The following is a 12,976-nucleotide window of genomic DNA, read 5'->3' on the forward strand; positions in this document are numbered from 1 at the left end:
AGCTTTACGGCCCCGCAGCTGGATTCTCCCATGGTTGTGAAACGCAAGAGCCCAGTTGCAAGTGTGACCTTTGCGACCCTAGTAGTTCCACCACTGTCATTTCTCCCCCTTTAAGTCAGGGTCTTCTTCAAAGCCCCCCTTACATCAAGGTTCCCATTGGTGATCCCATTACATCATGTTCCCATCAGTGGGTGACCCAGACCCTTACTTTGGAATGGTTTTGCCCACGGGCTGTTGTATGGAGACCCCTGGTCTAGAGATATACTGTAGTAGAATTGAGAGCAACCATCATCGTGTCAAAATTTTGTTATGGGGCCCTCCTATATTGACCACCACCGTAGCACCACCTAGACAACCCCCCCACCCCCATCATCTGTTAAACACATAGAAACAATGTATTCAGTCAGTGTGTGTGTTTCCTACAGATGGATCCAGTAATGGGAACCCACCAGAGAGATGTCCCCGTCCTCTGTATTCCCGGGATTCCACACAGGAAAATGACACTATCCCTCACCATCATCAGGTAGGATCTCATTGTCTCCATTATGTATGATCTTTATAGGTAATGTGAACCAATATTGCATGTAGTTACTTTTTATTCTTTTATGGGTTTAGATTCAAGAATTGGCTGAAGTAAAAGTTGAAGGTAAAGAAGAAGCAGAAGAGATGTGTGTGATAGGTGGTCCGCACTCTACAGATAAAGTTAAAGTGAGGGTGACGATTAAAGAGGAAGGTATTTTTCCAGAGATCAGTACGGGTGAGTAATCACTTTCGAAAAGCTTCATATTTAGTCATTATACAAGTTTACTTAAAGAGGAAGTAAACTTCCTTTACTTCCTTTTACCTATTGGTAAGCCCTATAATAAGGCTTACCTATAGGTAGTGTAAACATCTTCTAAACGTTCGCCGTTTCGGAGATATTTACATTATATGCAGCCAGTGACATCACTGGCGCATGCGCTCTGAAATAATGGCCACCAGTGCCGTTCCTTCCGAAGCCCTGTGCTGGGAACAGCGGCTTCCACATGCATGCGCAGGAGTGACGTCATTGCGACTCCGGCCAGTCACAGAGTCGGAGCCCACGAACACTGAAGCAAGACGGGTGAAGATGAAAGCAGCTGTAGTGCTGACATTGCAGATTATTAATGATCAACAGCGATCAAGCTCACTGCTCATCAAATGATCCCCTGGTCTAGGCTCCGTCTCCAGTATGGACCACCTCTGGGCATCACCATCAAAAGGAAACAAATCAATAGAGAAGCATGTAAAAACTAAGTGTGACCCACAACAAAAATTACAGGTGCAGCTCAAGACTCCACTAGGCCCTCTTGCATGACAAACCACTAGGAGTGCTGACAAGGGCAGAGCTTGTTAAGTTGAGTGGGATCTTGATATAGAGCGGTCAATTACCCCGTAGGATCCCGACGTGCTTGACCTTACAACCTAAGGTCCCTAACACATATTCATACATATACTAGGGCCAATTTAGACAGGATCTGATTAACCTAGCAGCATGTCTTTGGAGTGTTGGAGGAAACCGGGGTACCCGGAGGAAACCCACACAGGCACAGGGAGACACATGCACAATCCAGGCAGATGGTGTCGTTGTCAGGATTCGAACCAGCGACCCTTTTTGCTGCTAGGTGAAAGTGCTAACCACTACACCACGGTGCTGCCCTGGTAGCTTGTCCCAGCTCAAAACATCTAGTAGGGAAAAGAAGTCACACACCACAGCAAAACCTTGTAAGGAAGTGTATAACAGCCTCAGCCCGGGCTTCAACCAGGGTACATAGCCTGGTTGGAGCCCAGGCTGAGGCTGTCATACACCTCCTTACAGGGTTTAGCTGTGATGTGCAGCTTTTAGAACTTCCTTTCCCTACTAGAAGTAATAAATAAGCCTTTATTAAGAACTCACAAGTTGCGCCCATATACATTCAAGTTGTATCACTGTAGTGACTAATTCCTGTATAGCAGACTGATCCTCAGTCCTGGACTCTGGGTGGCCCGGCATACGTGATGATGTCACATCGTAGCCATGTCCTACATGTTTGGTCTAAAATTTGATTTTTACTTGTATTTAGTCATTGTTCTGGTCCATTGATTAGTGTCAGAAACCATGAATCAGACCGCGACAGAAGTACAGTTAAATCACACTTGTTTAATAATAATAATAATAATAATAATAATAATAATAATAATCAAAAAAAGATAAACAGGGTAAGCGTAGTCAAAACATAGCCAGAGTTCAGGAACCAGATCGGATACTCAGACAAGCCAAAGGTCAGGGAGCCGGAGATGAACGTAGTAGACCAGCAAGCAGGATCAGGAGCCAGAAGGGATGTCAGCAAAGCAAGGTCTTCAACAGGAACGCACGAGAAAATCTCTGTGATGTTGACCAAGGCGAAGGCAGAGAGCAACTGAACTGTAAGGCTTAAGTAGGCAGGACTGATGAGCAGGATCATGAACAGGTGAGTCAATGTGGAGAGATAGGAGCTGACAATTAGCTGACAGCTGAGCGGCCAGCTCAGAGAAGGAAGGGCTGAGCCCAGCCCTGACAATTAGGAACAGCTTTTTCCACAGTTAGAGTGCTATTAGCCAGAAATAGGACAGTGATCAAGTTCTTGGAAGACAATTGAGTAGCTGTTATATGTTATAAATATGTTATAAATTGTTTTTTTTTTTATAAACCTCAGATGGGCACCTCGACTGTGACCTAGAAGATAACATCATAAGTCAAGATTGTCAAGGAGAAAAACCTGTTACGCAAAATAGCCATCACAGTGAGGAAAGTTCATCAGATCTTTCTAATGTTGAGGAATCTTCTTCAGATCAGGCAGATAGTGTTCCTCCAGCTACACTTCCGGGACCTCACATTATGGATACACTTCCAGGACCTTACATTATGGATGGGTCACCTGATCCTGCTAATCTTGAGGAAACCTCTGCTGATAGCTCACATAGGGTCAGCCCAGTAGTCTGCCCAATAGCTAGATCACCAGATGCCTCTAAACCAGAGGAATCTCCTTCCAATAGCTTAGAAATGGCTTTTTCAGGACTGCACAACATAGCTGGATCACTGGATCTCTCTATCTCTGAAGACCAGCCTGTCTGTAAGTCAGAGAAGGAGGAACCTTGTCCTAGTACTGAAAAAGGTGAATGTCACGTAAGCGCATCAAATATTGATGAAGATCCAAAAACCGACACTGATATAACCTCAGTTATTTGTTCAGACTGTGGGAAAAGCTTTAAGGAACAAGAAGAACTTGACCAACACCGGAGGACTCACACAGGGAAAAAGCCTTATTCATGTTCCGATTGTGGGAAACGGTTTCCCGTGAAATCAAAACTCATCCAACATCTGAGAGTCCACACTGGGGAGAAGCCCTTCCCATGTGCAGTGTGTGGGAGATGCTTCACCACCAAGACCAACCTTGCCACGCATCAGTCCATCCACACAGAAGAGAAACCGTTCCTGTGTACTAAGTGCGGGAAATGCTTCTCAAGGAAGTCCTCCCTCCTGACCCATCTCCGGATTCACAACGGCGACAAAGATTTCACATGCGGAGAGTGTGGGAAGAGCTTTACCCTAAAATGCTATTTACGGATTCACGAAAAGATTCACACCGGCGAGAAGCCATTTGCGTGCTCGGAGTGCGGGAAGTGCTTCCTCCAGCGGTCAGCCTTTGTCAAACATCAGCGCCTTCACCGAGGAGACAAGCCGTTTTCCTGTCCGGAGTGCGGAAGGTGCTTCCTGGAGAAAGGACAACTCGCTATTCATCAGCGTATACACACAGGGGAGCGGCCGTATGCCTGTTCCGAATGCTACAAAAGTTTCATCAAAAAGTCTGATCTTCAGAGGCACCAGAGAACGCACACGGGTGAAAAGCCTTTTTCCTGCAGCGAGTGCGGCAAATGCTTCACGCAGAAAGCTCATCTCGTGGCCCATCGGAGAGTTCACACGGGCGAGAAGTCATCTTCCTGTTCAGAGTGTGGTCGGTGTCCAAGGAAGTCTCTTTCTGGTCAGCACCAGGAAGGTCACACTCATTGACTCTGATGAAGAGCACTTGTTTGAGCAGAGAATAATAATGTGTAATAAAGTGTGGTTTCAACGCAGACCCAAATCTGCCTCCATTCTTTCTGCTTGGTGAAGCAGGTAATACCACCACCCAGGTGTACTTCAGGTAATGCAGGACAACTTTCAGTGACCCACGGATCCATGAGTGTTCATAAGATCTCTGACCTTTAGGCCAGCTTCACACCGCCGCTGCATGTGGCTCACAGCAGGGGTCCGTTGCTTGCTGGTTCACCGGTTCAGGTCTGATTTCAGCCTGAATTTTGGGCTGAAACCGAACTTGAAATGCACCAAAAAAGGCACTTGTTTTTCCGGCACACCGCACCGGACCTGCTGCGGAGATATGTGAACCGGCTCCATAGAGAGCCAGTCACATTCTCCTGCTAAGCGAATTGAATGTGGGAAAACGCGCATTCAGTTTGCATAGTTGTGAACCCGGCCTAACTGAATACCACAGTGGCTTATATGCAAAATAAAGAAGGGAGGGGCTGTTTTTTTTTTTTAATGCATATGTCTCTAAAAGTTATACAAACTCAGTACTTTCTTATCATGATTAAAACTGCTGAATTTAGTTTAACAAGAACTAGCTGATTTTGCTTACACAACAGGCTGCTCCATGAATCAGCTTTAACCGCAATGACTTGCAGGGTGTGTTTCTTTGCAAACTGTTACGCCCCGTACACACAATCGGTTTTCCAGCCGAAAACGGAATTCCTCTCAAGCCTACCTTGCATACACGTGGTCACAAAGTGTGCTGCAGAGTGTGTCAGCTTGTATTTAAACTGGTCGCTCTGTATGTAGCTTCTGACAGGCTGCGCAAGAAGCCCCGTATCTCCGGAACCATAAATGATAGCAGCCCCATATATCGCCAAGCTACAATCCTCAAAGTCGATCTTTTTTCTGGACCCCCTGCATGTAACACTGGGGGGAGACGTGACATGCGGCCCGCCGGGCATATGCCGGTATACCCTATGGCCAGTCTGGGCCTGGTTCCCACCATCCTTGTGCCAAGTTCCCAGTTCTGAACTCCTGTTGTGCTCATTATGAGGGTTCCCAGCATCCCTGTGCTGAGTTCCCGGGTCTGCACTCCTGCCGTGCCCATTATGAGGGTATCATTTTGTTTATTGAAAAATCTTACAAACAACAACTTATATACAATAAAACCATAATAAATAAATAAAACATATTATAAAATAATTGAATATATGACTATACAAAACAAAAAAACAAGAACATAATAAATGGCGCAAAACCAAATTGCGCACAACATAATCCCTACAAGAGAGCCAGACTAAGGAACATCACCGTCACCATGCATGTAGCCTTTTATCAAAAATATATTGGATCTGAAAATCTAGGGGAGTGAAGCAAGGACAGAAAGAAAGCCGCACACCCCGAGATCAACAGGCAGCAGCTACAGAGTCCTGATATTCCTCCACGCCTTTATACAGGCCTCCTGCTGCCACCTGTCTTTCTCAAGACCCTGAATCTTCCCAACCTCACCCAGAATGAATGAATGAATAAAAAAAGTGTTTCCAAATCATAATCCCGACGAGTCTGGAATGCCCCATACACCCACTCTGCATAACTCATATGGTGGAAGAAGGGTATACTCAGGGCCCTCCCCACCCTCTTGTACACCTCTATACTAAAAGGGCACTGAAGTAGAAAGTGATCCATGGACTCCACCACTCTTCCACACTCCACTCTTGGGCAGCCCCGATCACTCATAGAAAGAAACTTCAAGTTGCCCTTCGCATATAGTTTTCCATGAAAGGCAAACCAAGCCTGATCCCTAAACGTCATTGGTATTCTCTCCAAATTAAACAATTGCAAACCCACCCCCAAAACCAGGCTTGGACAATCCCTTAAGGCCAGTGGCTCGCAAAAAGCAGAGCTCATGATCCGCTTCTCAAGAAGTTTCCTTGGAAGGGGTTCTCAACATCCCTGTGCTGAGTTTCCAGTTCTGAACTCCTGCTGTGCCCATTATGAAGGGTTCCCACCATCCCTGTGCTAAGTTCTGAAGTGGCGTACCCCTTTAACCTCCTTCAACAGCAGCCTACTAAGGGCCCTGTAACCCAATTACCCACAATCCCCTGTGGCTCCCTTCATCCCCTGGATTCTCCAATACTCCCAGGGGATAAAAATTACAGATCCTCTACCTTCCTGTTCTCAATGACACTGTACTTGAAGGTGGAAGCTGGTCCCCTGTGTCAAATGGTATAGGAGCAGCACTAACTTAAACCCCAGTCAGAGTCCCCAGTACATCCATTGGGGTGGGATTGCTCACAACCAGCTTGACTACTGTACCAGGGATCTCTGCAGCCACACCTATGCGGAGCCGGCAGCAGGGTTCCTGTCCTCTACTACCTGGGCTGTCCTCTGCAGCCGGACCTCTCTAACCACACAGAGACTGGACTTCTTTGCAGGACCCCCAATTCATCATCACATTCTTTCTTTGCCAGTGACTATTTCCCCTGTACTATATCAATAGTTATGCTGTATCGCCACCTAGAGGGCAAATATAAGAATTGTTGCTGGTATTACAGTTACTCTGAATGTCCTTGTACTTTTCTGTCCTTTGTGCCGTCACTTCACTGCATGTTTGGTCCTTGGGGATACCGCTACACAATGGTTCCCATCTCTATACACCTGCTGTGCCCATTGTGAGGGGTTCCCACCATCCCTGTGCTGAGTTCCCAGGTCTGTACACCCGCTGAGCCTATTATGAGGGGTTCCCACCATCCCTGCGCTGAGATCTGTAGTGGACTACACCTTTACCCTCTTACCCCAGCAGCCTACTAAGGGCCCTGTAATCCAATTACTACCTGGGCTGTCCTCTGCAGCTGGACCCCCCTCACCATACAGAGACTGGACTCCTTTCCAGGGCCCCCAATTCTTCATCACATGCATTGTTTGCCAGTGACTATTTCCCCTGTACCATATTATTTGTTGTACTGTATCGCCATCTAGTGGGCAAATAAAAGAATTGCTGCTGGTATTCTCCTGTTACTCTGGAAGATATTTTTCCTACTGCCAGTTGAATGCTGGTCGCATGTACCTTGTACCTTTTCTGTCCTTGGTGCCGTCATACAGTTGGTAAAGATCAAATGAGCTTCACTGCATGTTTGGTCCCTGGGGACACTGCTACACAATGGTTCCCATCTCTGTACACCCGCTGTGCCCATTATGAGGGGTTCCCACCATCCTTGTGCTGAGTTCCTGGGTCTGTACACCCGCTGTGCCCATTATGAGGGGTTCTCACCATCCTTGTGCTGAGTTCCTGGGTCTGTACACCTGCTGCGACCATTATGGGGGGTTCCCACCATCCCTCTCTCATGCCGTCCCCCCATCACCATAGATAGATCCATACATTGCATGAATCTATCTATGGTTGCCGCTGCCACCCCCTATTCAGGTGTTTGGCCCCTTGTCGGGCACCGAGCACCTAAATTACAGAGGCGGGGTATTTTTTGGAAGCACCTGATTAGAGCTGTAGGCTCTAATAGGCGTCCAAAACAGTGAACGGAGGGCGCCATGCTGGGCATTCCTTGTTCACTCAGCTGTGTGTTAGGAAAGCGAATGAATCGCTTTCCTACCACTGAACCGCCTCTCAGCCAATCAGGTGCTCGGGTCTGTGTTACCTGTCACCTGATTGGCTGAAATGCCAGGCGCTGTGATTGGACGCCACCTATTAGGTGTCCAATCATAGCAGAGGACGGGAAGAGAGGGCGGAAGAAGAGATCGAGGCGCATGGAGGACACAGCAGCCGTGATCCGCTGCCCCACCTAGACAAGGTAAGTGCCGGGCGATGCACATTGGCAGCAGTTGATGGGCACAGTAGTGGCAGTTGATGAGCACACTGGCTGCAGTTGATGGGGACAGTGTCAGCAATAGATGGGCACAGTAGCGGCAACAGATCGGCACAGTGTCAGCAATTGATGGGCACAGTGTCAGCAATTGATGGGCACAGTGTCAGCAATTGATGGATACAGTGTCAGAAATTGATGGCACAGTGGCTGTGTTTGATGGCACAGTGGCTGCCAGTGATGGGCACAGTGTCAACAATTGAAGGGCACAGTGGCTGCATTTAATGGCACAGTAGCAGCAATTGATGGCACAGTGGCTGCGTTTAATGGCACAGTGGTGGCAATTTATGGGTACAGTGTTTGATGAGCACATTGGCTGAGTTTTAGGGCACAGTGGTGGCAAATGATGGCACAATGGCTGCGTTTGATGAGCACAATGGCTGCGTTTTAGGGCACAGTAGCTGCGTTTGATGGGCACAGTGGCTGCATTTGATGGGCACAGTGGCTGCAATTTATGTTTTTTTTTTTTTTCAGTTTGTTTGCCTTTCCCCCAAAAAAATTGAGAACCAGCCGCCACTAATACAGTCCCACAAAAGCGTGGCAGGACCACTCTGTCCTTTACCAGCAATTTAGACAGCATTTTTTTCCTTTATAAATGTCAGGCTCCATTCACACTTGTGCGATTTGTCATGTGACTTTGGACATCAACGTCGCAGGACAAGTCGTAGCCCAGTCTTGTCAATGGCGCCCGTTCAAATCAACTTTGCAACTTTGAAAAGGTCCCTGCACTACTTTGGTGTGACTTTTGTCGCGACTTCGGTCCAGCGAATGCAAAGTCAGATCACTCCACTGGAAACCGTTGTGCGACTTTGGAAACAAACTAATGTGAATGGAGCGTAAACCATTATTATATCGCTGCTTTCCAGATTTTTTTTTACGTTTTTTTTGCTCGGGCATGTATATACAGCGTTGAGGTGACAGGACATAGAGCACCCAATCAGAATCCTCTACTCCTTGACATGAATTCAATGAACTTGTAACCCTAAACCTGAGCAAAGGCTTCTAGTTCCGTGTGTTGGGGAAGAATTTCATCAGCAAACATCAGTACAGGGAAGGCGTGTTCTCCGATATAAGAGCAAAGAGGCGTTTCCGTCTCATTCTGAGATTCCGGACTGATCCAGGAGCCTGGGGGCCCCTGTGCCGCGTCTCGTATATATTACAGGTCGGAGGTCTCCAGGTAATCAGATCATTCCAAGGTAGGAGCCTTTCATACTTCTTCTACCTGACAGAACTTGTCCTTAGAATGTCCCTTTCACCTTCTCCGCCCTTAATCTAAACATTACTGCAGGTAAAATACAGAGCCGGGCCGATGGGAAGGTAAAAAAGGCGGCGGCTTTGGGCTTTTCAGCAGGAAGTATGGGCAGTCTATCGTAAATATATGATTTATTGATTGTTCTTCTTAAACCACTTCCATACCGGGCACTTACGCACCTTCCCGCCCAAGCCAATTTTCAGCTTTCAGCGCTGTCGCACTTTGAATGGCAATTGCGCGGTCATGCTACACTGTACCCAAACAGAATTGGCGTCCTTTTTCCCCCCACAAATAGAGCTTTCTTTTGGTGGTATTTGATCACCTCTGCGGTTTTTTTTTTGCGCAACAACTAAAAAAAGACTGAAAATTTATATTTTTTTCTGTTAATTTTTTTGTAAATAAGTAAGTTTTCTCTTTCAATTACGGGCACTGATATGGCGGCACTGATGGGCACCGATGAGATGGCACTGATGGACATCGATGAGGTAGTACTGATGGGCACAGATGAGGTGGCACTGATTGACGGCGCTGGTATGCGGCACTGATGGGCACTCATAGGCGGCACTGATGGGCATACATAGGCAGCACTTATGGGCACACATAGGCGGCACTGATGGGCACTCATTGGCGGCACTGATGGGCACTCATGGGCGGCACTGATGGGCACTCATGGGCGGCACTGGGCACTCATAGGCGGCACAGATGGGCACTAATGGGTGGCACTTATGGGTGGCACTGATGGATACTTATGGGTGGCACAGATGGGCACTGATAGGTGGGCACTGGGCATGGATGGGCACTGTGGGGTGGCACTGATGGACACTGTGGGGCGGCACTGATTTACCCATGTTGCCAGTCAGTGCCCATTTGTGGACACTGATTGGCATCTTTATTTTTTTTATGTTTTTTTTTTTTTCCCCCAGACTTTTTTTTTTATGTTTTTTTTTTTTTTGCCCTTCCCTGGACCAGGGTGGGCTTCCCTGGTGGTCCAGTGTGGCGATCCGAGGGGGGGCTGCGCTGATAAACAATCAGCGCGAACCCCCCCTGTCAGGAGAGCCGCCGATCGGCTCTCCTCTACTCGCGTCTGTCAGACGCGAGTGAGGAAGAGCCATCAACGGCTCTTCCTGTTTACATCGTGATCAGCCGTGGTTGGACACGGCTGATCACGTGGTAAAGAGTCTCCGTGAGAGACTCTTTACCGAGATTGGTGTTGCGGGGTGTCAGACTGACACCCTGCAACAACGATCGCTGCGATGCGCGCCCCCGGGGGCGCGCAGCGGCTCAAAATCCTGAGGACGTCATATGATGTCCAGTCAGGATTCTACAACCACTTTGCCGCCGTCAATATGTCATTGGCGGGCGGCAAGTGGTTAAATCCATTGCATTATTTGCAAACACCCCCCCGTAGATCATGTTCTTAACCACTTGTTGACTGGGCACTTTTGCACCCACTTCCGGCCACAACAGTCTCGGGCAGATACTGCGGGCATGACGTCACCTCCCGCCGCCCCCCGTTGTGTGCTGGGAACACTCGGCTCCCAGTACACAGCGGGAGCCAATCGGCAGGCACAGCGTGACTCGCGCATGCGCCATAGGGAACCGGGCAGTGAAGCCGGAGCGCTTCACTTCCTGGTTCCCTCAGCGTGGATGGCGGGAGGAGCAGCAGAGTGACGAGCGATCGCTCTTCCTCTGCTGCGGACGGCGCTGGACTCAGGACAGGTAAGTGTCCGTATATTAAAAGTCAGCAGCTGCAGTCGGTAATCTGCTTTTTTTTCTACGCTGTCAACGTGAGGGGAAAAAAATCTGATTATCGGCTTGTGTCTACATAATGTGATCATCTTTCATTGGCTGACAGCTGATCATGTGGTAAGGGGCCAGGACCATCCCCTTACTCTGATCTGTGATCAGCAGAGTCTCATGGACTCACTGATCAGTGCGCGCCACCCGTGCCCCATAGGGGGCACCAAGGCAGCCCATGCTCGGAACGACGTACATGGACACCCTCCCGGGATTTAGGCCCCCACTGTAGCCGTCTTTCAGCTACAGCACAGGCGCAAAGAAGTAGATTGTCTTACCTGAGCAAACATTTCCTTTTGACCTGTACACAGCAATCTGACAAATGCCTGAAAGAAGTTGCTTTATCGGTAGTCAATCATTATGCGTTGTGTTCATCAGATTTCAACCTCCAGTCTCATTCCTATATGATCCCAAAGAGACACAACCCCCCAGAAAAGGACATTGGGCATGTTAGGCAAAGACCAAATTCCCCCTAGATTCTATTGGTTGCATTGTAGGTAAGTGTGTTGTCATTATTATCAGACTGATATTTGTGTTCCATCTAGGTGATGTAAGCTCTGGTCATCTCCTGCCCGGGTGTCATGGCGGCCTCCTCCTCACAAGGTATGCCTGCTTATAGCAACTATTTTCTCCAATGTGTTCCTCCATCTTCCATCTCCAAACTTAAAGTGGAAGTAAACCCATCCATTTACCAGTTTCATGCCGGAAATATAACACTCCCATTGGTTGTGCTCTCAACCAAACTGTCAAACCATCCAATGGCTGGTGACATAACTGATCACATGTGCAGCATCATGGCAGCTGTAGATTAAACAGAGGCCAAGATGGCAGCTTCCTTGGCTGAAAACGATAGGAGGGTTTACTTACACTTTAAAGCGGAGGTTCACACAAGATTAAAAGGCAAAAATGCCCCTGCTACATACAAATGCCCAAAACCAGACAGTCTGCGTTACAGGCTTTTGTTCCTGATTGCATGCTTCCCCAAATGTAAATACCATTCAGTACACTGCCCAGCTGTTTAGAGGCCAGATACATCCTAAATATAGAGACATTTATCCAACTGCCCTTCCAGAGCCTCTGGTTTATAGACCAGATACATCCTAACTATAGAGCCATTTATCCAACTGTCCATTGAGAGCCTCTGGTTTATAGACCAGATACATCCTAAATATAGAGCTATTTATCCAACTTCCCATCCAGAGCCTTTGGTTTATAGACCGGATACATCCTAAATATAGAGCCATTTATCCAACTGTCCATCCAAAGCTTCTAGTTTATAGACCAGATACATCCTAAATATAGAGCTATTTATCCAACTGTCCATCCAGAGCCTCTGGTTTATAGACCAGATACATCCTAAATATAGAGCTATTTATCCAACTGTCCATCCAGAGCCTCTGGTTTATAGACCGGATACATCTGAAATATACAGTAGATATTATATAGCGCTGCAAATGATTTACCTTATAAGATATTTTATTGTGACAATTCCACTTGGCTTTGATAGCTTCATTACACTGAGTTGGTGTTGTATGATAGTTTGGGTAGTACAGATCTTTATAATGATTTAATAAAATACAACAACATACAAGTGGCACCATCATATATGTTTGTGATTGCAGCCAAGATTTATCCGAGAGGGAAGAATTCCTAAAAGATGTACAGGCCATTTTTTTAATTATTTACTATCTTGATATTTATGTATTTCTTTGGATCTACAAAACCTCTAGTGTTTCGGCTCCCCTTCATATGTTCTTTATTGAAGGGGTTGTAAGGGTTTATGTTTTTTCACCTTAGGTGAAAAAACATCCGACGATTATCGGCCCCCCCGTTTACTTACCTGAGCCCTGGAAAGTCCCACGCCGTGAACACGCAGGCTTCTCGACCGGGCTTTTCGGCTCATTCATTGAATGATTGATAGCAGCGCAGCCATTGGCTCCCGCTGCTGTCAATCAAATCAATGGCGCAACGCGCCGGGGGCGGGGC

General features: G+C 47.4%; 2 protein-coding genes across 3 annotated transcripts in view; both read left to right on the forward strand.

Annotated features, from left to right (window-relative positions):
* Positions 1-488: 488 nt before the first annotated feature.
* LOC120909440 (zinc finger protein 501-like) lies at positions 489-4,113 on the forward strand. Its single transcript, XM_040321210.1, has 3 exons — positions 489-523; positions 616-757; positions 2,694-4,113. The coding sequence occupies exons 2-3, from the start codon at positions 667-669 to the stop codon at positions 4,046-4,048; spliced, it is 1,446 nt and encodes a 481-aa protein (XP_040177144.1). The 5' UTR covers positions 489-523; positions 616-666; the 3' UTR covers positions 4,049-4,113.
* A 4,819-nt stretch (positions 4,114-8,932) lies between these two features.
* LOC120909441 (NACHT, LRR and PYD domains-containing protein 3-like) overlaps positions 8,933-12,976 on the forward strand; it is a 38,619-nt gene continuing 34,575 nt past the window's right edge. Inside the window, exons 1-2 of one of the 2 annotated variants that reach the window (XM_040321211.1) lie at positions 8,933-9,137; positions 11,536-11,593. In XM_040321211.1, the coding sequence (XP_040177145.1) occupies positions 11,572-11,593 (22 nt within the window). In that variant the 5' untranslated portion in view covers positions 8,933-9,137; positions 11,536-11,571. The remainder of the gene's footprint in view (positions 9,138-11,535; positions 11,594-12,976) is intronic. The other variant, XM_040321212.1, reaches the window with a different exon arrangement.

Source organism: Rana temporaria, chromosome 8, assembly GCF_905171775.1.
Source record: "Rana temporaria chromosome 8, aRanTem1.1, whole genome shotgun sequence".
Lineage (NCBI taxonomy): Eukaryota > Metazoa > Chordata > Amphibia > Anura > Ranidae > Rana > Rana temporaria.